The following is a 23,375-nucleotide window of genomic DNA, read 5'->3' on the forward strand; positions in this document are numbered from 1 at the left end:
ACTTCTATCTCTCTGAGAACAAGTGCTGCTTCGTTTCTTTGTTGCTCAAGGTAACCCAAAAAGAGAAAAAAAGCACTTACACGTTCTATATCTACAAACTACAATCTAGCTTTTATGATTTTTTTCATACAATGATCATATTAATTTATTGGCTTATTGTGAGTGTTAATGTTCTGCTCCGCAACTATTTGTTGCTTAAGATATAATTGGGAGGTGGGAGGTAGGTTTGAAATAGAAGAAAAGAGAGAATAAAAAAAATTATTTTTTAAATTAAGAGGGTTATGTGTTATGAAAAAAAAATTTTATACATACTAAATTTGTGTTAATTTATTATTTTATTTTCAAAAATTAGAAAAAAAATTAAAAATTTACCTTCTTCCCTAAAAAAATCTATCGACTACACGTGTATGCCGACAATTGTTAGTTCCAGCAGTTCAGACTCAAACATGGGTTATACGGAAACAACTTATGTTAGTGTATCAAACTGGTACGAGAATAGCTCTATCGCTTAGATCCTGTTTGGAATTGTATATATGGTAAACCTTCTTTTTACAATTTCGGAGACTCTCTTAGCATGATTTTTAAAAAGCAAATTTATTTTTCACTTTTTATAAAACAGAGGTTCAACGGAATCATAAACAGGCTCTTATGACTTGGAATTCCAATGAAAAAGTTTCTCTCCTTCCATTGAACGTCTTCAGCTGAGACTAATCCCAGCCCCGTTTTCTATCTCGGCACCTTTTGAAAGGTAAAAAAAACGAATAAATAATGTATTTCGGATTAAAAAAAATTGTTCATTGACAGAAAAAATGTTCGACTCAGTTTAATCTTAAACCTTAAAAAGTTATTGAATTTAGAAATGTGAAATAATTCAGTTCTTCCATTCCATGAAAGAAAGGGTTATTCTCATTTATAATCTTGAGGGATTAATGAGAATCAAGTGTTCTTAGTGAATTTTCTTTTCAAGTATTTACCTATGAAAAAACTGTAAAACAAACATTAATATAATAAATTGATTTATTTAATTTTTTTTTTTTTGCATTACATTTAAATAAAAACCTACATATAAATAAACAAAAGCTCATGTGTTAGATTTAAGAAATAAGAGACTTCTAGAAAGTAAATAACTGCATAAGATAAAGGTTAACTTGACCTAACCAATTTCCATCTATAGGATCAACTGTGTCATCAACTTCGACGATGTAATTGTACAGCATCATTTTTGCCTTCGTCTGTACGTTTCAACGCTAACTTTTATATAGAATTTGTTGCGCTATTATGAAGTCATGTTCTGATGTAACTTAATTGCTGAATGAATCCATGCAGAAATTGGTTAGGCATTCGGAAGCTGTTAGCTGATCAGCAGAGTTTCCTGAATTTGGCACATGTATGGTGCTAATGTAAGGTTGTCTCTGAAAATTGAAAATCCTATGCTTCCCATTTTTGAAATAATAATAATAAAAAAAGTAGTTGAAATTAAGTCGTCTCTTGTTGTTGTGAAGGTTGTTTAGAGTACAAGAAGCAGACACTTGGCATGCTGCATTTTTATTTACAAGTACCATTGAGAAACATAAATAGTAAGAGCCTCGTTTAAAATAAATCTGAATGACAACTACATGCCTCGGAAAAAAGAGAATATGGTACTTGAGAAAGAAGACTAAGGATAATGTAAACCCAAGACAAAAAGAAAGGGACAAGCCGAGGGAGTTGTTATCCTTCTGCAAACTCCCCAAATCCATTCTTCTACAAATGTGTGAGAAAGTGGGGTTTTTGGACAGCTGCACTTGCACCTCAAATTCTTCTCTATTTGCTATCCTGCTGTGAAAGAAGCACTCAGCCCCAACGAACAATTGCTGAACCCCACGTGAGACCCGCGCCAAAACCAGCAGTTGCAATAGTTTGGCCTGCTTTAACCTTACCGCTTCGAACTGCTTCATCTAAAGCCAAGGGAATGGAAGCTGCACTTGTGTTTCCATAATTAGCCAAATTTGATATCACCCGTTCTGAGGGAAGTTCTAACCGAGTGGCAACTGCATCAATAATCCTTTGGTTTGCCTGCACTTATTAAGAGGTAAGGCATCCTAAGTGTATGAAATCTTCCTTTCTCCAAGATATTATCAAGTATACCGTGCAATTCCCATGTTAACTAAAATGATTTTCTGTTTTCAATCATAATTTGATCTTATCACTAGGCAAAGTGATAATATGACAAACGTTTGATCAGGTTTTCCACCTCTTAATTTCTATTTACTGGAAAACGGACGTTCAACTGAACTTTATACCAGCTAGTTTAGCAAGTAAAAGACAAAACAAAGTTAACAGCTACTTCTGTCAACCTAGGATGCCAAAAATAAAATATGCACAACAAATCCACTTTGTCTACCCATTTGAAGAAATCTTAGCAAGTTGCAATAGCAATTCAACCAATAGATATTATCTATCCCTATAAATATATATGAGATGGCATGCTTGCGTTCAGTTTTATAGATAATTTCTGTGTACCTGATGGAGAAGTAACCAATCAATGCTAGATGCAGGGAGACCAGCCTTTTGAAGGGCAGATTCAATTGACTGTGGCACACATCGTACAGCAAAGCGGAAAACTTCTTTGCCATTCATTTGAATGCAGGAATATGAGGACTGCTTAGGAGGAAAGCCAAACACAGAACCATTTGAATCCAATGCACTATTTGACTCATCTTCTTTAATGACAGCATTCAAATGCCTGCATGAAGTGAGAGCAGATGTCTAATTAAAAAGCTTACAGGAAGAGGAGAGCACGTCTTTTCAGTAATATGTGAACACAAACCTTTGACCACTGCCATCGCTATGTAAATCAAAACCAAATAAACCATCTTCCTCACTGTTGCAGGCCTGCAATGTAATCATAGTACCAGAGCAACGGCATCAATTTGTATCCCTTAACTATAAATGACTTCTCGTTGATTAAAAAAACATAAGTTCATTGTCATTTGTAACCAATAGTAAAATCTTGAGAAAACCTTGGGACTATAGTCTTCATCTCAGAACATATGTAATATTTTATTCACAATTTTGAACAATTATTTCAAGGATGAGAACAACATTTTTCCAAATATTATAATCTTTAATTTTAAACAGATTTTCAAAACCTTGCCTTCATCATCTTAAACAAAGATAATAGAAATATCCAAGAAACAAGATTCGAATTGCTAACCGACATTTGCTACAAATGTAGGACAATACCAGGAACAAATACAATTACCTGTACTAGTACAGCACCAGCGGCATCCCCAAAGAGAATACAGGTGCCTCTGTCCGTCCAATCAACATATCGTGAAAGAGCATCAGCCCCAATAACTAGAACATTATGAAATCCACCCCCTGCATTCACACAATAAAGGGTAATGATTTTCACCATATCTAGCAAGTATTAAATCAACAAAAATGAACCAAATCATACCCCTAATATGACAGGAAGCTGATATTAAACCCAACACAAATCCACTACATGCAGCTGTAATGTCATAAGACAATGGATTTGTTTTGCAGCCAAGTTGTCTTTGAATCTGCAAGTTGTAAAGACAATTAAAATTATACGAGAGGATAAAGAAATGAAAAGAAGATACCCAGTTTAGGAGAGATAAGAGCACAGTAATAAGCTCTAATTATTTCCAAGAGGGAGTTTGCAACATCATAATATCTCAAATACCCAATTAATCCCTTAAAACGTGTTAATGAATAAATACAGATTGCTTGGCAGAAGTTAAAGACAACAACATAATTTAAAGAATTATTCTCAGTATGATACATCCTGAACGCATACCTGCGGAGCACTACCAAAAAGATCCTCTGGTGTAGATGTGCACATCAATATTAGGTCAAGATCATCAGGCTCTACCTTTGCCATCTCAAGAGCTTTCCTAGCTGCCTCTACTGCTAAAGTTGTCAAGTTATCTCTGCCTGCAAGCACAACACCAAGCAATAGAAAGCAGATCCATCACTACACTAAAACTTCCAAAATGATTTTAAACAAGTTTGGATACATATTTATTTACAATTTACAGGATTAACTTGTGAAAACAAGAACCGGGGGGGGGGGGGGGGGGGGTTCATAAAGCATGCAATGCTCCACAAATGGAAACTTCACCCCACAACAAACAATCCTTGAGATGCCCAATTTCAGATTTATATCCTAGCCAATTCATCATCAAGTTGCTAACCTGAGAGCAGATAGCAGACAGTGCAACAAAATAAAATCTAACAATTGTACCTATTTCTGTTCATGGCACTAGCATGGGAGATGGGACTAACACCAATGGCTAACCTGAAAGAACTCGTCGTCTACGAATCCCAGTGCGAACAGATATCCATTCATCAGAAGTATCAACCATTTTTGAAAGGTCATCATTAGAAATCTGAAGAGTTGGCACAGCAGAGCCACATCCAACTAACTTGCAGCCTTTACTAACAAGCCTGTGGAGTGCAGACAATAGAATTATATGAATGAAAGAAAATCAAACAGAAGCATTGAGATAGTGATCCCAAATAACATTAATATCATTATCATAAGAAAAGTCTGATTCATAACCTAAAACTACAGAACGGTTACAAGTATTGACGTTAGAGATGGAAAAATTGTTGGGTGTGATTCAAAATCAAAGCTTTAACATATTTGGATCGAGCAGGGGAGAAAAAACTGACCTGGGTGCGCGAGATTGGGAAGGGGAAACAGTGGAAGCATGTTTTTCAGCTCCTTCGATGGTTCCAAAGCAAACAACTTTGGCGGAGAATGCTTCAAATCGATGAATGGAAGTGAAAGGGCGAACCCTTACTCTAAAGTAGGGAACCGAAGGAGTGAAGAAACCAGATGCATTCGCCATTTACAACAACAAGGTATGTATTGTATTGTATGGAACGAACGCAGGAACGGAATATGATAATAAATATGTTGAGATTATTTATATATTATTATTAAACGGTAGACGAGAATGAAGAAGTGAATGCAGCGCAGAGAGACAGAAGCCAAGCCATGAGAGAGAGAGAGGAGAGAGGACAGAGAAGAGAGGAAATGCAAGAGAGAAAAACAATGATCTTAGGCAGCTCCGAAACAAGACAGCCAGCGATTATGGCAATCCAATTTGAGGAAACTCCAATGTTGTTATTCCTGTGTTGTCTGCCAGTCTTCTTATTACAAATTGATTTTTCTTTACTAAATAATATAAGCTTTTGCATATAATCTACAAACGAATATAATACATGCATAATCAGTACTAAATTTTCTCCATATTCTAACGGTATTATTAATTAAAATAAGTTTTATATTAAAATTTTAAATATATTATATAATTATTTTCAAAATTTATAAATTTAAATTAATATTAAATTTTAAAAATAAATACTCGATATAAAAAAATATCCAGTGTATAAAAAGGTAATTTAAAAAAAAATTCTAATTTAAGATAATTTTTTTAAAAATTATTCAAAATAAAAATTATATTTAATAATCAGAGACTGATTGAGAGTTAAATTATGTATATATAATAACAATATGGATTCAAATTTCGTTGCTAATATAAGATTTTGTTAGTGAATAATAACTTTATAAATATTTTTTGAGCTTTAAAACGTATCTAATACTAATGAACAATGAACTCCCAGACTTAATTTCCCTAAACTTTCTAAAAAAAAAAAATGAATGTTGAATACAAAAATCCTAAAGTAGTTGATCGGGTCGAACAGTTGAGGATTGGACAACGTGGAATTTACTATTGGGCGGTGAACCAACTAAGAAAACACAATTGACTTTATAAAAAACAAAAAAACAATAACAAAGAAGATAATTAAGCAGTGGTCGTGTCTGTGACTGTGAGGCACTATTGATTTAACGGTTCTGTTAAGTTAAGAGTTTAATTTTGATAAGCTGCCAATATAATTTTTATATTATTAAATTACAAAAATTTATTTTTAATTATGGGACAATTCATAATTAAACAACAATATAAAAAAATATATTGTGAATATACCCCAATTAAATTTATAATTAACTCTTAAAGTTCATTTAATTAACTAAAGATAATTTTTTAAATGTAATAAATATTTCATTTTTAATAAAATTATTTTCTTTAATTATTTAAAGAAAATCCTAAAAATAATATCAATAAACTAATTAATTTAATTAAGGTTTACAATAGAGTAGAGTCGAATATGAGTTTTGGAGGCATATTTGAGATATATATATATATATATATATATATATATTATTTTTCATAAATAATTATAAAAATATGAGGTTTTTTATTTTATTTTATAAATTTTAACATTTATACAGAAAAATAAAAATTATTTTTTCTACTATTTCTTATACATAATCCTCAAAATATATAATTAACTTAAAATCATAATTTATATGTATTTATAAAACAATATTGTTAAAATCGAACAAGTCTTAATTTTTAAAAAATACTTTTTACTATTTAACTTACATCACACGTTGAAAAATTCTGAATGTTCACCAACGTATAAACCATGCAAGTGCAGGAAGTAAGCCAGCAACACTGTCAAATCTTATTGTACGAAACAGGTTAACGACAGTTGACAATTCGACATGATTTGGGCAGCTGATTTTAAAAATTAGTCAATATTAACCTCAGTTTTAAATAACTATTTAAAACATAAGTATTTAATAAATATATTTTTTAATAAAAATTCCTTCCTTTTACATGCTTTAAAAGGCCATCTAACAAAAAAATAAATCTACCCTTTGGGAGGTTAACAAGATCCTATTAGGTATAAAATTAGCGGATTTGACATGGTAATTGAAAATTCTTATCAATTTCTGTCACTTGTTAGCTAAAAGTGGATCTACGAACATGGATTATATAGATTTGTTACTTTGATGAAAAGTCAAACATCCTTCTGGATGGAACTTGCGCAACATCAGCAAAGAGGGTTTGATATTTTACAAGAAGCTGACCGACAAGAAAAGATTCAAAACGCTTAATATGATATCACTGGGCACTGTAGAGAATCTTCTCTGGCCTCTTTACTGGTGAAGTTTCACGTAAAATAGTGGCGTCAACAATTTCAAATTCGCATGACAAGTGACCAAGAACAAACCAAACATGGGAGTTTGGTTGATCTCATAATCAAATGTAAGCAGTCACCTTCCATTGTTACAGTGTTGAAGCTTTGACAAAACTAGAGAATATAGAGGTGTCATCTTTCAAAAGAACCTGCGGATTTCCCTGTTCAATCTGCATGGACGAGAGAGAGAGAGAGAGCTTAATAGCTGATGTTATTTTATTTCATCTGGGTTAATAACGAGAACATCTGGTCAGGGAAAATGAAATAGAGCCAATTTTCTTTAATTGAATAATTGAATAAACGAACCTGACAAGAAAGAGTAACCCTGAGCTAGTTCTTACCTCTGTGACAAGTGAAAAGTTAAGGAAAATAAAACATACCAGGTTCCCATGGTCAAGAATCAGAATGCCATCCATATTGACAACGGTTGAAATCCGGTGAGCAATTGTGACCACTGTCATTCCTTTGCATTCACTGGATATGGTACTTTGCAGTAATGAAGCAGTTTGAATGTCTACATTAGCCGTGCATTCATCCAAACACAAAACCTAAACGGGCAAGAGGAACATCTCATAACCCAGATAAGATTTGGCAAAGGCTTGTAATATTATGTTGAAATACTGACATTGATAATGTCTACAGTCTAGAAACGCATATTTTTCCTTTTTGGTATGATATACAAGAAGCTATAATGTAGTCGTTACTTAAGAAGATACTATCATATCATCAATAACAAAGTTGAAGACAGACGAAAATTTACAGCACGACCACTTCTCTTAAATTATCATTCTTACCTTTGAAAATTTCAAAAGTGCACGTGCAAGGCATAGAAGCTGCCGCTGGCCAACAGAAAATGACATTCCCGCTTCCTTTACACGAATATCGAGCCCTCCAGCTTCTTCTACTTCCTTTTTGACATGACACTTCTCCAATGCATTCCAAATTTTTAAGTCATCATTCATTTTGAATGGATCTAGGTTATCCCTAGAAATTTGAAGATGTTCAAAATACAGGGTATTAAGTAGACAAGAATTGTAGGTGCAATCAAAATAAATGCTAATGCATTTCTTTCCCTAAAAGAAAAATAGAATATAATTGAAACGGCGCTAAATCAGTATAAATATAAACCGAAAAAACATTCAAATAGGAGTACCTTAATGATCCTTCAAACAAAAATGGACTCTGAGGAACAATAGCCAAATGTGTACGTAGTTCTCTGACGGGAATATTTTTAATATCCACCCCATCAATTGTGATGCAGCCTGTACATATTGGGGTAAGGCGGAAAAGGGCATTTAACACACTAGACTTTCCAGCACCTGTTCTTCCTATTATTCCAACCTGATTACACACCATTTGAAAAAGTATTAAACATATGGGTGTTAGAAGAAAACTTCAATACAAATTCAAGTATAGTGCACGGACCTGTGTCCCTCCCGCAATTCTAAAACTAAGATTGCAGAGAGCAGCTGGCAAAGATGGCATATATTTTAAAGTAACATACTGGAATTCAATAACTCCTTGATTTGGCCAATCTGGATTCAAGTATAGGCATCCCGTTTGTTCTTCTTGAGGAATGTCCATGTACTAGAAAATATTAAATGAATGTTAGATGTCTGCTTATATACATCCAAACACATTCTTACTCAGCAAAATAAGTCCTATTCATACTTGAAGGGCTCTTTCAACTGAAACCATTTCCTTTTCTGTTTCAGTGAAACTTGTTAAAAAACTCCCCAATAGGGACACAATCGGAGCTGCATATGAGAGGGCCAGTCCTACCTGTTGGAAAAAAATGTTCCATGTTCAATTTCTGTATTAATCAGTTGATCAAATCAGAGATTTTATAAAAGGATAATAAACAAACCAGTCCTGGGGTACCAAAGCTGATAGGCAGACTGCCATGAGATCCAACAACAGCCATCACAGCTATAAATGAGATGATAAATGCAGCTAATAACTGGAAGAAAGTCATTATAGCAACAACTGATATTCTAGATTTCAAAAATTCAAATCTAACCTTAAATATGTACTTTGAGTGTAAACCTTTAGGTGGATTTCTGTAAGTTCTTTGCTTGAATCCTCTTGGCAATGAGAGAAATGCTAGCAATGCACTCTCTAATACACTCTTTTTAACACACTTTTAGTTGTCAGTTAAATTTTTTGGACAACTACAAAAATCATGTGAATCTCATTCTTTCTCACTTTTAATTTAATGATTCTATCTCATATTTTTGTATTTTTCAATAAAATTTGTCAATAATTAATAGTGTATTTAAAAGAGTGTGTTGCTAGCACTCCGTTTGTAAGTAAATATACTTGACTCAAGGACATACCTGAAGACGCAAAGAAAGCCACAAACTTGCCACTATCTCTGTGTAGGAAGTCTTCTGATACACCGTTACATGTTCATTGAATTTGGAAAAGAAAAAGTCCTGTCCAAAATAACCATTGGATCATAGTTTAGTTGCACAAACTCACAAGATTACTATAAAAAACACAGTACACAAGGCAAGCAACTAAATCCTGTAGAAAACCAGAAGAAAAACTTTCCAAAAGTACAATAAAAGTCATGTTACAAGAAAGATCACCCTAATCCAATTAAGGAAAACAAATTTTATTAAAAATTTAATTTGACATGTTCATGATTGAAGTCTCACCAAAAAGTAAAGTGATGGATTAATATATTCAAATTAAACAAACCAAACTAGGAAGTAAAATATTATAAACATATGATATGTCAAATTGCAAGTGTCCTTGTTCAGTTGAGTTCTCCTTCAACAATCAACATGGTACAAAAGCATCTATGATCTAAAGTTCAATGATTGTTGCTTCTTCTGTATAAACTAGCTTTTAAAATCATAGCAGTGGTAGAAATTGAAAGCCATTTCTATGATCTTCCTCACCTATAACTGCTACACTCTGAATTATATAGACAGAATTTTCTATTCATGATTATTACTTTAAAATGACATATATTTACCTCAGATTTAAATGCCCTAATTGTTGATGATCCATCAAGTGTTTCAGTGAAAGATGTATATATTGGAGAACGAGAAACACTGTCCAATCTTCGTAATTCTCTTGATGTTGATCTGTAGAAGAACTGAAGCCATTGCATAGATCAGTTGAATGTTGTCTATCACAGCAAGTCAAAGAAACCATTGCAATTTTAAGCATTTGAAACTCAAGAAATCCTGATACTCCATAATTAGGTAGCATTAGAAAAACTCCAACTTCATACTCCATTATTATGAAGATTTCCATATCATACAATATAATAGCATCTATAATCCTAGTAGTTTTAAAAGTTAAAACCTAAAAAAAGGATAGTGGTTAAATATGAGAAAATGAAAATAAAAAAGATGAATAATACCTGAAGTCTACTGTAGATATACCAAAATGGCAATAGCAGGAATAAGAAAAAGACCTATGGAAAACAGAGAGATAAAAGTATTTTGGTCATGGAGATAGTTAATGCAAATCTCAAAATTTCTTTGTACGTAAGGTAAACTTATTCATACCTGTACGTAACACAAAATTATTGTAATACCCAACAAGCCCACAAAATTAGCTAGGAGAATGTTCATAATGAATGGAAGAGAATCATCAATTGTATAAAGATCGGAAGATAACCTGCATAAAACATCATATAAATTATGAGACAAATTTTATACGATCATAATCTGATATTGCCTGCAGACATCTCAGTCTAACCTATTCAGTATTCTTCCACCTGGGGTCTGATCAAAGAATCGCACAGGTGCATTGATAAGCTTGCTGAGCAATCTATTGTGTACCTTAGTTGCTGCTTGTAATCCACCAAATGCAAAAGAGAATGCCCTCACTAATGTGAAAAAGGAATTCATAATACAAAAGAGACATAGTATAGCCTGCACCATTAATTATCATCTCAAACAAATTAGAAAGTTACATTCAATAATAGTTTATGGTCAAGGCAAATAATTTGGTATTTTCTTAAAAAAATTAATTTAATACAAATGGTTTAAAAACAGCAAACTAGGAACTTTCAATTATGCACAACAGTATGTTTGTTTAACTACTTCATTCTCCACACGAGATTTATAGGGTGAAAGTACGGGATTCAAAAATTATTTTTAATGGAACTTCAAACCTTACAAATTGAATGTTCTAACAATGAAACTTCCATAGAATTACCTAGTGATATTATAATTTATAAAAATGAAATTTGAATTAAAAGCATTTTGTTCTGCTTCTTTCACTAGACATTCAGTGCCAGAAAATGTTGAATTGCCCATGAAACATACGTCCAGCTAGAAAAATGTATATGTATACTATTATTACATAACAGTCCATCACCAGATAGAAAGACACAGAGTATCTTGTTTGACCGCTTGCTGTTGTTGTATCAACCCAATATGACAGCCATAAATCATTCCCATTACGAGAAGCTTGCATAAAAACAGCTGATAGGCATATAATGGCTGTGATGAACCAGCCAGTGAAGATGGCATAATTCCTACAAATGGCACCAAGTTGTTAACCAACCGACTATAAAAGCTTATCTACAGACTAACAAGAGACAACAGAAGGTCCCCAGACATCTTTGATATAAAAAATATACATGTATATGCTTACTTGTACACTCCAAGTTCGACTTTTCCCTCTTTCCTTGACTCAACTTCAACTATCTCTTCTACTTCCTCCAGAGCATGCGTGATAACTAAATCAGGAAGAGACTGCTCCTTCTTGGATTTGGAAGAAACATTTGTGCAGCAAGTTCGCTTATGATTCTGTAAAGCTGAATCAATTTCATTCAATGGAGAGAATGCTGTATATGAAGAATTTGGAAAGTCAGCTGAACTTCCCATCCACTTTATGTGTCCCTTGTCCATTACAACAATCATATCAGCAGAAGATATTGCCTGCATATAAATTTAGATACATCAATAAGCTAATCCTTATATAAATACACATTTTACAAAAATACAAAATGTATACATATCTTCTAAAATATACTCTCATCGACAATAGCTCAACATGTTAGTGAAGACATCATGTTCATTTGATTTTAATTAGAATGCTTGACAAAAATCAATGCAATTTTAGATAATGCGTAATACTGGTAAAGAGAGAGTACAAACCAACCTGAATGTTGTGGGTACAAAGCAATCTGGTTTTTCTCTGCATAAAAGGTCCTAGAATGGCATTGTGTAAGATACATTGTGCAACTTGTACATCGACTGCACTCAGGACATCATCAAGCATAACAATATCTGAGCCATGATACATTGCCCTGTTAATTGAACAATGTTAAAACATTTTTCTCGATAAGTTATCAAAATATAAAAACCCCAAATACACTTGTAGAGTGGAAGGAGAATAGGAAGCTAGGACCTTGCCAAAGCAAGACGAGCTCTCTGTCCACCTGATAAGTTGACTCCTTTCTCTCCTATATAAGCCATGTCCCCTCCAACCATTGATGAGATATCAACATCTAATGCACATGCCTGCAGTGTATCTGCATACCTGAATATAGCAGGGAAGAGCATTACTTCTTTTGGTTCAAAACATGTTTGTAAAGCTCAAGTTCCCATCAAGCAGAAGAAACCAGTTTAAATTTCAATCAGAACAAAATTGAGGTAAAGAAAGTCCTATTATTGTTGAAGGAATTATACCTTTCAGGATCATAGATTTTACCAAATAGTATGTTGTCACGCACTGTTCCAGATAAAATCCAAGGGACCTGCAGTTTGAGGGAACAAAGACATAAAGAGATTTCGTTCCAAGGCTAAGCATATGATAATATTGTCCTCAAACCTGTGGTACATAAGCAACGGAGCCTTTCAAATAAATAGAGCCATGAGCCAGCCGCATCTCTCCAAGAATTGAATATAATAGGGATGATTTACCCGAACCAACCTGAATATATGCAGTTGCTGAAGTGAAATTCATATAACTAAGATAGTGCTTCTAATATCAGAAGTATATATTTCTTTCCATTTATCAAATTGGATTGTGAATTATGAAAATGCTTATTATCCTCACATATATACAAGACTAAGTGAGAAGAACCATGACATATTCTATATATTTTGAACTGACAATCTCAAATATCCATTTTCAATAAACTGCGATGTAGAAAAATGATAGGTGTACATTCATTGAAATTCCTTTACCATATACATTTGCTGTTTTTACTTTTTTTAGCTACAAGATATCTTGATAAAATTCAGACAAGGATCTGACCTCTCCAATAATTGCAACAAAAGAACCCTTGGACACACTTAGGGTCACATGATTCAACACCATATTTAATGCTTGTTCATCACAGCTTGACCAAGTACAACAAGCATCTTGAATAAAGACAGCCAAACCTTGTACAGGATCAGGCTGTTTACTCAGGAATGATGATAGACAGGAATTGGTCTGTCTCCCTCTAAGTTTATGTTCAGGAGAAGAAAGAAACCTACTCAATCGTCTGGAGGATATGATGGCCTACAATGAAGTTAAGAGACTCACATCGATGGACATTTACAAGTCAAATTAGTTCATAAAAATTCATGGAGTATAGAAGGAGACTCACATCAATCAGTCCATTAATCACCCAAGGGAATGAATTCAGTGGTGAAATCAGTGTGTTAAACAAAGCAAGACAAGTGAAAACCTGCAATTAAGATTTTTTTTTTCATTGCATTGAATTTCTTTAACGGAGACACAAAAAATAACTAAATGCAAAATAAAAAGAGATTAGGTAAAACAAGTTTGAAAATACCATAGCAGCATCAAGTTGATTTCCCATTAGTGCAAAGAGTCCAAATGTAAAAAGAGAAAAGAGGGTTGGTGTTGTAGCCCAAAAGAATACACACCACGCGTCCAAATACTTTCGAGTCTATAAAGCATGGATGAAACATGATGATCAGAATTAAATAAGAAGTAAAGTAAAGTAATCCATTTGATCATGCCATTTTTTAATACTAGCTTAGTGGATATCAGGAAAAGTTTTATAGTTTCAACTATAAATAAAATTAGAATAAAAGTCTTACAGCTAAGTGTTTAACTTCCAAAGATCTTGTATCCATCAACCAACTAGAAAAAAGAAGTTCCCATCCATACATCTTCAAAGTGCGAATATAAGTCAAAAGTTCTCCTGTCCTACGAATCCTGTAAGAAGCATAATTTTTAATCTTGCAAATATGCACCAGCAGCATTCATTCATAATCATCCACTGTTGCCTCATAGAAAGAATTAAAATGAGAAAATTAGGAAAAGAATAGTAAGTTGTTAATCCTGATTGCAGACGATGAAAACTTTCAAAATAAGCAGCATACATTATGTTGCTTTCAACTGTACTCTCCAAGAATATAATTATTTATGGGAAAACATTTGTAATACAGGAACACATGAAAGTATGATCAAATATGAGCTGATGGAAATACAAAAATCAAAGTATGATTATCTTTGCTAAGTTACACCAAGTAAGATGCAAATAATAGGTGTTCACCACAATATTATTTTTATTCTTTTGATGAAAGGAGAAATTCATTAAAGCAAAGAGAAGACAGTTACAAAGAGTTTGGAGGAAAAGGGGTCATCCTAAATGAAAAAGAAAACAGCTTTCCACACCCCCCCCCCCAAAAAAAAAGAAAAAGAAAAAGAAATTTTTTTTATTACTTACAGAAAAGAATAGAGAAGGCAATAAATTTATGGTTACCTTTCATCCTTCTCCTTCATCATTTGCTCAGTGGCACTTGCAATCAATTTTGATATCCATTTATTCACTGCATCAATTGAAATTAAGTATTAAAACAAAGATAAAACTTTACAATTCCATAGGTGCTTTTAGTGCTGCTTTTCAATCAAAATTAGAGTTTCATCTCAAAAAAAGGTTCACATTTAATATCATCACCAGTTGTTGAGGTAAAACTCCAATTTTGATCCAAAAAACATCAAAAGCACCAAAAGAACTGTACCTAAATTTTGTTATTAAAACAAACATTAATCTTTTAAATAAATAAACTTAAAAGTCTAGTATACATTTCATAGAAATTATCCAAAATAAAAAGCAACTGACTTCTAGGATATGTGATTATATGATAAACCAAAAGAAATAGTAGACAATCTTCTTGAAAGTGGAACTTAATTTTTGAGTAAGATTTCACATTTTAAACCTATCAAGATGTCCTGTTAGAAATGTGATTAGAATAGTCCTTAAAAGATTTATATAATCCTCCTCTCTAGAGCTACATTCTATGGTTGAGTTAGGTCCATTCTATTTCTTATAGAACCTTAATCTGATACTATCTAATATAAAAAAATTACATTATAAAATTGTATGGAAGGATTGTGTTAATTGATATGGCTAGTAGCATAGCCTATTACAAGTAAATTTTTGAAACCATGTAAGTGTATGGAACAGATACATTACCACTATAGCAGGACAAAGCAAGATGAAGCGAAAAAAAAAGTTAATCACATGTTATTGATGCAGATAAACCTCTACGAATTCAGTTGTTGATAATAACTAAAACAGATTTGCTGATCAGATATAGGAAACAAATTCAGCTATTGATACAGTACAGCTTTCTCAGCAAATTAATTCCAGATACAGACATTTGCAATGAAGAACTCAAGTAGGTGAGAAAAAAATTAAAATGAACTAAAATAAATCAAATAATAAATGTGGTTTTTTGTCAATAAAAATGTATAAGAGTGATATTTCTACCTGGTATCAATAAAATGGTTATTGCTAATCCAGATACAAATGCAAATTTGACTTGAGTATACAAAAGGTAAAGTGCCACTCCAATTTGAAAAGGCAGGCTGAAACAATAAAACCACAGTGCTTAAGATCAATCTATCTATAAATACATATATATCAAATACATTATTAAATATTAACATTCATAATTTGACATCAAATGTATGCTAAATAAGATGGCTTCTAGTTGGTATATATTCTATCAAACACATATAATCCAAAACCCAATCTTAAGCATACAGAAAAACCTCACGGGTTCTATCAAACACAAAAGTAGGTAAAGCAGATATCATATCATTAACTGTTTAAACATGAAAATTTTGTTAAATTTGAACAGTATTGAATTTCATTCCTACAAAGACATAAAGAAGGGTCTTATATGAGATGATAAGTCCGTTGGACTACAAATGTTAAAAAAAAAAAAAGTTTTGTGAAATGTGTTAGAATTAAGAAATTCAAATTAAGGGAATACCTCCACATATCATGGAAACTATTACACAAGTTGACAACACGATCAACATCCACTGACATAAATGTCTGAATTTCTCCATTTGTGAATTTTGAACGCTCTGCTAGGTTCACATGTAGACACTTCAAAACACACGAAACAATATATATATTTTAGTATGAAATCATGATCATGAGCTACGTTTTAGAAAGACGTGCATGCATCAATACCAACAATAGGGGGGAAAATAAAAAGATTATGAGCATTTCATTAATATAAAAATCTATATTTTCAGCATTACAAACACAAAATTTGCGTACCTTCTTATAGATTAGAGTCATGATACTAGATCGCAGCTTTAGCTTCAGTTTGGAAAGATGGAAACTATATTGTGTATCTAAAAAGGATCTAGACCAAAAGGACACTTTTTAGCTAATTGCTACTGGTAAATAAATAAAAAAAAAAAAAACACCATAGAAGTTACATAAATCCACACAGATTAAATATAGGTTGCTCAAAGTTGGAGAGGATGCAATTTAAAAATATCAACTGATACAAATAAAATGCAATGAAGAAATATTGAAAGGTTCATTAAGAGATTGGACAGCTTTGTAAAAATATCAACTGATACAAATATAGATTTCTGTTCTGCACATGATTGCTTCAAGGGAGTTCCAATTTCTCATTGCAGAGAGATTGGACAGCTTTGTTGCATTTTTACCAACATTGGCTCTTTGTTTTTTTCAGTTTGTATGTTTAGGAGGCTAACTTTTCCTCCCATAAGTCACATTCATCTCTTATCAACTCTCTTAGAAGCTCATGTTGTTTATGTGGAGGCCTATGAATGGTTTTATATCTAGAACACACTATTATTTTTTTTTCTGTTAATAAAGATAGACTTCTTCTATGGGGTTCCCACTTTTCAGTCTTTCGTAAGTTTATGTTGTTTGCACAATTATGCATCCATTCTATCAAATGAATAATGGTTGAAGGATGAGCAGTTAGTTAATATATACAGTTACTTTTTTATAATATTATTTATCAACAAAATTGGTATCTGGATAACAAAAGTATGAATGAGTTGTGAAATAATTGCCCATAGAAATGTTTATCCATAAATCTTATTCATGATAAACCAAAATAAGAGCAATAAAAAGTAGGCCAGTAGAGGAAAGCCTAGAAACATAAAGCACAAGAAAAATAAAATAGGAAAAACATAATGAATTATATAAATACTAAAACTTACTTAATTATAGAGGTGAGTCCCAATGATAATGCAAGTAAATAGCCATCCAAATTCACTGAACCTGAAAGACATAAAAAAAATGGAACCACATTTTTTCGATGATTTCTTGTCCCAATTGTTTGGTATGCAAGTAGAAGGAATTTTTATTTTAGAAAAAAAGGGATGAGACTACCATCGCTGTAAACATGTTAAACATTAAAATCTTTGACAGGTTTTTGCTTGAAATGTTTTCAATTGGAAAATGAAGTTCTGTATCAAGTATTGTGAAATAAATGTATGGTGCACAGAGGGGGTAAAAAAATGGAGAAGATTTTCAAGTAAGAGAATATATAAAAGCAATAGATGCAAGACAAAATTTTAATGATCAAAGATGCAGAAAGACAAACTATTCCTGGTTACAACACCTTGCTGAAGAAACTGGATTAGCTTATTGAGAAGCATTGGTCCCACAAAACCCATACAATCATTAATCACCTGGAAGAATTTCAAATACTTTGTAGCAGTAGAAATCATAATAAAACATGATAAAATATAGTTAATTGTCAAGATTGATGTGATAATCTGTGTAATCCTACTTAAGTAATCTTGTTTTTAAATTGACATGATATATGATTTAGCTTCCATAAATATAAAACATGCTGAAGTATCAATATCATAAAATTAGTATATGGGAAGCTAAATACAAACTACATACATTTCTCACCACTTATCAAGAAATTGATAAAATCATTGCCTTCAAAGATGTCTAGATACATGTAATTCATGTTGTCATGTTAGCTTTCAATGTCATATTATCCATATAATTTCCAATGGCACAGCTTGAACTGCTAGGCACAAAAACAATCTATGATCTATCACATAAGTTAGCAAACAATCAGTATGTTTGATCGATAGAACTTGAACCATTTCTCTGTTCCTGAGGCAAAGTACAGCACAGCACAGAAAACATCATCTGTAGACACAAACTTAATGAACAGCGATTAAATTTCCTGTCATTTCAAGCAAGAACATTTCCCATGGAAATATTTAGATTGAAATTTGAAAGTTCCAATGTATTGAAAAGAGTATTAGTTAGACGAAATAGATTCCACCAGTCTATAGCAGCTTAAAAATATGGAGTAAATATCATGTATAAAGAGTAATGCACAAGTGTTGGTTCTACATCAACTTAGATTTATCCAGCACAGGGGAGGAAACTGTGGTTTGGTATAGAAAAATACCTTCAATAAACCCAGGCAGAGATATGGCCATCCATATGCACTACAGAGTGCTCTAAACAAAGATGGGTTTGAACCATTATTACTCAATTGAGCTTGCCAGCAGGATAAAATTACATCATGACAGGAAGAAGTACCCATATCAGCAGGTAGCGGCAACAGATCTTCAGAGTCTAATTGCTTTACCACACCTTGAATCATCACTGGAGTTATGAATTTGAAAGTCATCAAATCCCAAAAGTTTCCATTATTTCCCTTTAGAAAGAAAGTTTAAAAGGGTCAACTAGTAAAAGCATATCAATCTTGGAATTGGAAATAAAGATAACAGAGGAGATGATTAAACAACATGAAAAGAGTATATTTTCTTTCAAAAATAAGCCAGACACGTAATTTTCTATTAAAAAATTAGTAAATCATTAAAGTCACTGTTACTTTAGGGAAAAATTTATGCATATTATCGCAAACAAGAAATACACTCCATACTCTTGCTTTCAAAGTATTTTGGGAGGTTACACTAGACACAGGAAATCACATGAACAGACAAGACTATAATTAACTCTCCAGACATTCAAGATAGAAAGAGTTGTGATGGACAACTTATTTTAGGTATGTACATATCATGCTTAGTTAAAGATTCAAAGAAGGGATGCACTCATCAAAAGAAAAAGAGAGAGCTGAATATAAAGAAGAATATGATAGGGAACACTTTAAATAACTTGAACAAGATAACAGCCTACAGGAAAAAATATATCAACGAAAAAATGCAAGCAAGCCCCCTTCAACATTACATCTTCGGGAAAAAAAAAAACCTCAACTCTCAAGCCAATTAACCACCAAGTTTGCAAAATGTTTCAATAACTTCTTTTATTCATTTGTTGTTATTTAAATTATCTTCACACCAGTTTCAAGTTAAAATTTTAAACAGTCAATCCATATATTTATCCCTGATTGAAAAACTAAAGTTAGAAATTTCTCCACAAACTAACACTTGACACCATTTTCAAAGTTAAAGGACATATACTTACAAGGTCATGAGAGCCACCTTCCTCAAGGTCTACACCATTTGAAAGCAGTGGATCTTCCAATAAACTAAAATTATGACAGCAGATTCAATTGAGATTTGTCAATGTACTCTAGAAACAAGAGATAATGCATCCTATATAATATTACCAAAGTTATCTCGGCATCAAGAATGGCCAAACAGTCTATAGGGCAAGCAAATGGGTTTAAGTAGCATGTGTACAAGGGAGAAAGATGATCAGTCCTACCACCTTAAACATTTTCTTTGATGCTTAATGCTTATCACTAATCTGAAAAAGAAAGTGACTATGTAAGAGTGACAGGCCCGAATATACCTGCTTTTAAAAGATGGTCTCTTTATCTTGATCACATTGATGGCTATGCCAAATGAGATATTCAAGAGAACATCTAAGCCTTCCATGATGCACATTGAAACCTACAATGAACATTATGCCAAATCTTTCACATATGACCAACTGATATGCAGTTTATTTGAAAATGAATAAATATTATTAGTAATAAAGGTAAACTTGACTTGCCCCAAAAAGAAAAAAATCTAAGCTAGAAAATAATATCACCTCCAATGATGGAAACTTTGTGATCAAATAGAAAGATGCCAATATTGGTTTCAGAATCCACCAGAAACATAAGACACGGTTGGAGACTACATAACGACTGCTGGCACACTTTGTGAAGAGAATGATAGTTATCTACATAGAGGCATGAGTGAGTATTTAGATCATTAGGAATAAGAGCATTAAAATCTACAGAATATTGTCATTTATAGCTAAAAGTCGGACACCTACCCACACCATCAACTCAGAACAGCTATAAAACCATTTGTGATATCCAACAAAGTGACTTTTATGTTCTTTCTTCCACAGAAAAATTATGTCCACGATTGAAAGACATGCTCCAACAGCTGGTACAACATCCACGACAAATCTCTCTGGACGGTTCATCTATTTATTCATTGCAAAAGCATCAAATATGGATATATAAGTATCTCAGGTATATACTGTCATACAAAGATCATATATGGGGATAATAATAGCTCTTTCTTGTGTGATTCAGGCATTGTCAACAAAGCCTGACAATTGATGGACAATCTTGGAGCTGTAGTTACAGAGTAGCAATACAGGATAACAGAAGGGTTGCAAGTAACTGCTTTGCAAACAGGAGCCAGTTTATGATTTTTGACATATTTCTGTGTGCTAGTTTTCCAATGTGTCCTCGTAAACCTTTTAAGATCAGCTAGTACCTGGGCATCTAATCTTTGAACTCCTCGATTAATCTTCTGATTAAATCCCAGTACAACAATCATAACAACAGTAACTATGTTGACTGCAAAGCCTAAAACAGTAAGTGTTATTAAGGAACACCGATTCATATTTAAAAAAAAAAAAATTGTCAGTGAACAAGCTGAAAACTAAAGTCTCAAAAAGAATAAGGATATATGTCTTCAAAACACTCGGAGAATCCCCCTCCATCCCATACCTGTAAACCAGGTAAAAAAAAGCGCATCATGATCTTAAACGTGTAATATTTAATGAACAATCTAACGTCCCTTTATTTTTAAATCAATTCTAAATATCTCAGCAAAAACGTTCGTTCTCTTGTGGCAGAATCACGAAAGTGTAGTCAAATTTTAAGTCAATTGAAAAGCAGAGACGGATTCAGAAGCATGTGATTCTTAAATCATATGATCTGAAAATTCCAATAACATCCTTACTCCCATTAAGAAAGGAACAGGCCCAGAATTTAGTAGCGAACAGAATCTGGTGAGTCTAATAAAAATTTTAACGAGTTCGATAGTGTTCATGCAATATAGAATTACACTGAGTTGAAAATGAATACATGCAGAAACATGTTATAGTTAAACGTTAGAATTAAAAAGATAAGACAAGTAAAAAATGATAGAAATATAAGGTTGAGGTTGGGGGGGTTTAGAGGAAGAAGAGTAGGTTCCTTGAGAAAAAAGTTTTGAAAGGAGAAGAGAAGCGTACGAATGGAGAATTAGGGCAAATTAGAGCGAAGAAATGGTCCATGGAATAAGGAGAGAGAGAGAGAAGGAAAGACGCAGTTTCAACTTCGAATTGTGCAGTTTGCTTGCTTCATAGTTCGTATTCTTCCTTTCATGCAAATGAAAAGAACGAGGCGCGGCTGTGTCGCGGGTGGGGGTGGGGCATTTTTTTTATACGGGTGTTTGTGCAAATTAATTTATGTCTACAAATTTATTATATCTCCATAAATATGCAATAAGAAATTAAAAATGTATATTTTTATTATAATTATTAATTATATTTAAATATAAATTCATTCAATATTTATATTTTTAAGTATGATTTCCTTATCTGTCATAGAGTGATTCCTTAATCATTATTTTTATAACAAATTCGATTTAAAAATTATTTCTTAATATTTTCAACAATTCTATTATATATTGTAATTTAAGTTCGCAACAATTTCTCTGTGTGTGGGATATTTGAACTAAAAAATTATTGGGTAAATATTATATTAAAGGTTAGTTTATGAATGTGTTATGTTTGAGAGTTAGCTTATGAATGGGAGGGAGGAAATGATAGATATTTTTTTTTTAAAATTATAAGAGTTATACATTATTTATAAAAGTAAATAAAAAGTTAATACATTAAATTTATATTAATTTATCATTTTATTTAGAAAATTATAAAATTAAAAGAATAATTATTAAAAATAAAAAAAACTCACCATCTCTTCTATTATACTCCAAAATCTAACTTTCAATTTTCTGATGATAATCGAATTGTTGTGGTGGTTTGTTTTTTTTTTTTTTTTGGTTAGTAAATGTTAATTGGAATTTTAAACTGTCTCAAGTAAACAGTAAACCCCCCAAATCGATTATTATTATTTTGTTGATCTTATCGGATTTCTCAGAAAAAATAAGAAACCTTTGTAAGTAAGTGGTGCAGGACCGTTTCATTCATGTGCATCTGCAACTGGAATGAACAAAAATAGTGTGTCACGAAGCACTTTAACTCTTTACATGGGAGCTTTATGCTGAAAGACAAATAATAAAGATACTCCACAATACACAATCCACAACCAGATTCAACGTCATGTGTATGGCAATCCGACATAAAGAAAGCAGAGCGCATTGAAACATGGGATAAGGGATTAAAGATTCACCAATCTCTGCTCTATCAGAATCTGAGCTTACTTTTGTGTCCAACTGTTGCCATTGCAATGCCCTCGCACATGCCATCCATGTCACAATTCCACTGCAATTGTAAAAGAAAAAGCATGATTGAGATTTTATATGAGCTCATGCTCAAACTTCTTAACTTTATTTTCTCTGTTTAAGTATGCTCAAGTAGAAACAGGGTTTTGCTTGGTTATATTATTCACCGAGTTCGGTTCAACTTAATCAGAAAACAAAAGCAAGAAAGCAAAATCCTGTGAGTGGAGATAAACTGGATGTTATGCATTTACCACGAACTATTTAACATATACCACTATTTCACAGGAAAAATTGCACAAAGTTTAATAGTATTCGCAGAATAGTACACTTGGATCTTTAATATATTTAAATGCAACAGTTCATGACAGATATTAACTAATAACATTCTGTGTGATTCAACTGATTCTCCAGCAATT

General features: G+C 32.5%; 2 protein-coding genes across 5 annotated transcripts; both read right to left on the minus strand.

Moving 5' to 3' along the window:
* Positions 1–1,267: 1,267 nt before the first annotated feature.
* Positions 1,268–5,125, minus strand: LOC113855157 (3-oxoacyl-[acyl-carrier-protein] synthase 3 A, chloroplastic-like). 2 transcript variants are annotated; one of them, XM_027486663.1, is made up of 9 exons: positions 4,684–5,125; positions 4,307–4,455; positions 3,806–3,942; positions 3,443–3,548; positions 3,245–3,363; positions 2,810–2,874; positions 2,503–2,725; positions 1,791–2,055; positions 1,268–1,372 (listed from the first exon to the last, which is right to left on the minus strand). In XM_027486663.1, the coding sequence occupies exons 1-8, from the start codon at positions 4,860–4,862 to the stop codon at positions 1,834–1,836; spliced, it is 1,200 nt and encodes a 399-aa protein (XP_027342464.1). In that variant the 5' UTR covers positions 4,863–5,125; the 3' UTR covers positions 1,268–1,372; positions 1,791–1,833. The 2 variants fall into 2 exon arrangements, with proteins under 2 accessions (XP_027342464.1, XP_027342462.1); XM_027486661.1 differs by lacking the exon at positions 1,268–1,372 and having other exon boundaries at positions 1,447–2,055.
* A 1,649-nt stretch (positions 5,126–6,774) lies between these two features.
* LOC113853716 (ABC transporter C family member 13) lies at positions 6,775–22,962 on the minus strand. 3 transcript variants are annotated; one of them, XM_027484265.1, is made up of 36 exons: positions 22,939–22,962; positions 21,196–21,236; positions 21,001–21,100; positions 20,546–20,701; positions 20,318–20,449; positions 20,075–20,175; positions 19,745–19,808; positions 18,723–18,974; positions 17,907–17,976; positions 17,503–17,563; positions 16,577–16,664; positions 16,281–16,399; positions 15,773–15,870; positions 14,762–14,828; positions 14,094–14,211; positions 13,823–13,939; positions 13,634–13,714; positions 13,297–13,545; positions 12,868–12,969; positions 12,726–12,793; positions 12,445–12,576; positions 12,196–12,343; positions 11,686–11,972; positions 11,407–11,566; positions 10,783–10,958; positions 10,590–10,701; positions 10,442–10,495; positions 10,049–10,171; positions 9,402–9,500; positions 8,933–9,025; positions 8,737–8,847; positions 8,491–8,652; positions 8,219–8,406; positions 7,860–8,049; positions 7,446–7,613; positions 6,775–7,235 (listed from the first exon to the last, which is right to left on the minus strand). In XM_027484265.1, the coding sequence occupies exons 3-36, from the start codon at positions 21,061–21,063 to the stop codon at positions 7,155–7,157; spliced, it is 4,290 nt and encodes a 1,429-aa protein (XP_027340066.1). In that variant the 5' UTR covers positions 21,064–21,100; positions 21,196–21,236; positions 22,939–22,962; the 3' UTR covers positions 6,775–7,154. The 3 variants fall into 3 exon arrangements, with proteins under 3 accessions (XP_027340066.1, XP_027340065.1, XP_027340067.1); XM_027484264.1 differs by lacking the exon at positions 22,939–22,962 and adding an exon at positions 21,746–21,841; XM_027484266.1 differs by lacking the exons at positions 6,775–7,235; positions 7,446–7,613; positions 22,939–22,962 and adding an exon at positions 21,746–21,841 and having other exon boundaries at positions 7,913–8,138.
* Positions 22,963–23,375: the final 413 nt, after the last annotated feature.

Source organism: Abrus precatorius, unplaced genomic scaffold, assembly GCF_003935025.1.
Source record: "Abrus precatorius isolate BTA unplaced genomic scaffold, Abrus_2018 Scaffold11, whole genome shotgun sequence".
In the NCBI taxonomy this organism is placed as follows: Eukaryota; Viridiplantae; Streptophyta; class Magnoliopsida; order Fabales; family Fabaceae; genus Abrus; species Abrus precatorius.

Coding starts and splice junctions, on each gene's coding strand:
- LOC113855157 (XM_027486663.1), bottom strand. CDS start 4,862: ATGGCGAATGCATCTGGTTTCTTCACTCCTTCGGTTCCCTACTTTAGA. Junction 3,549..3,805: donor TTTTTGGTAGTGCTCCGCAG/GTATGCGTTCAG, acceptor TACAACTTGCAG/ATTCAAAGACAACTTGGCTG. Junction 2,875..3,244: donor CTGGTGCTGTACTAGTACAG/GTAATTGTATTT, acceptor ATTACATTGCAG/GCCTGCAACAGTGAGGAAGA.
- LOC113853716 (XM_027484264.1), bottom strand. CDS start 21,787: ATGGACCATTTCTTCGCTCTAATTTGCCCTAATTCTCCATTC. Junction 18,975..19,744: donor AAGGTGGCTCTCATGACCTT/GTAAGTATATGT, acceptor TTCTTTCTAAAG/GGAAATAATGGAAACTTTTG. Junction 10,172..10,441: donor ATATCTACAGTAGACTTCAG/GTATTATTCATC, acceptor CAATGGCTTCAG/TTCTTCTACAGATCAACATC.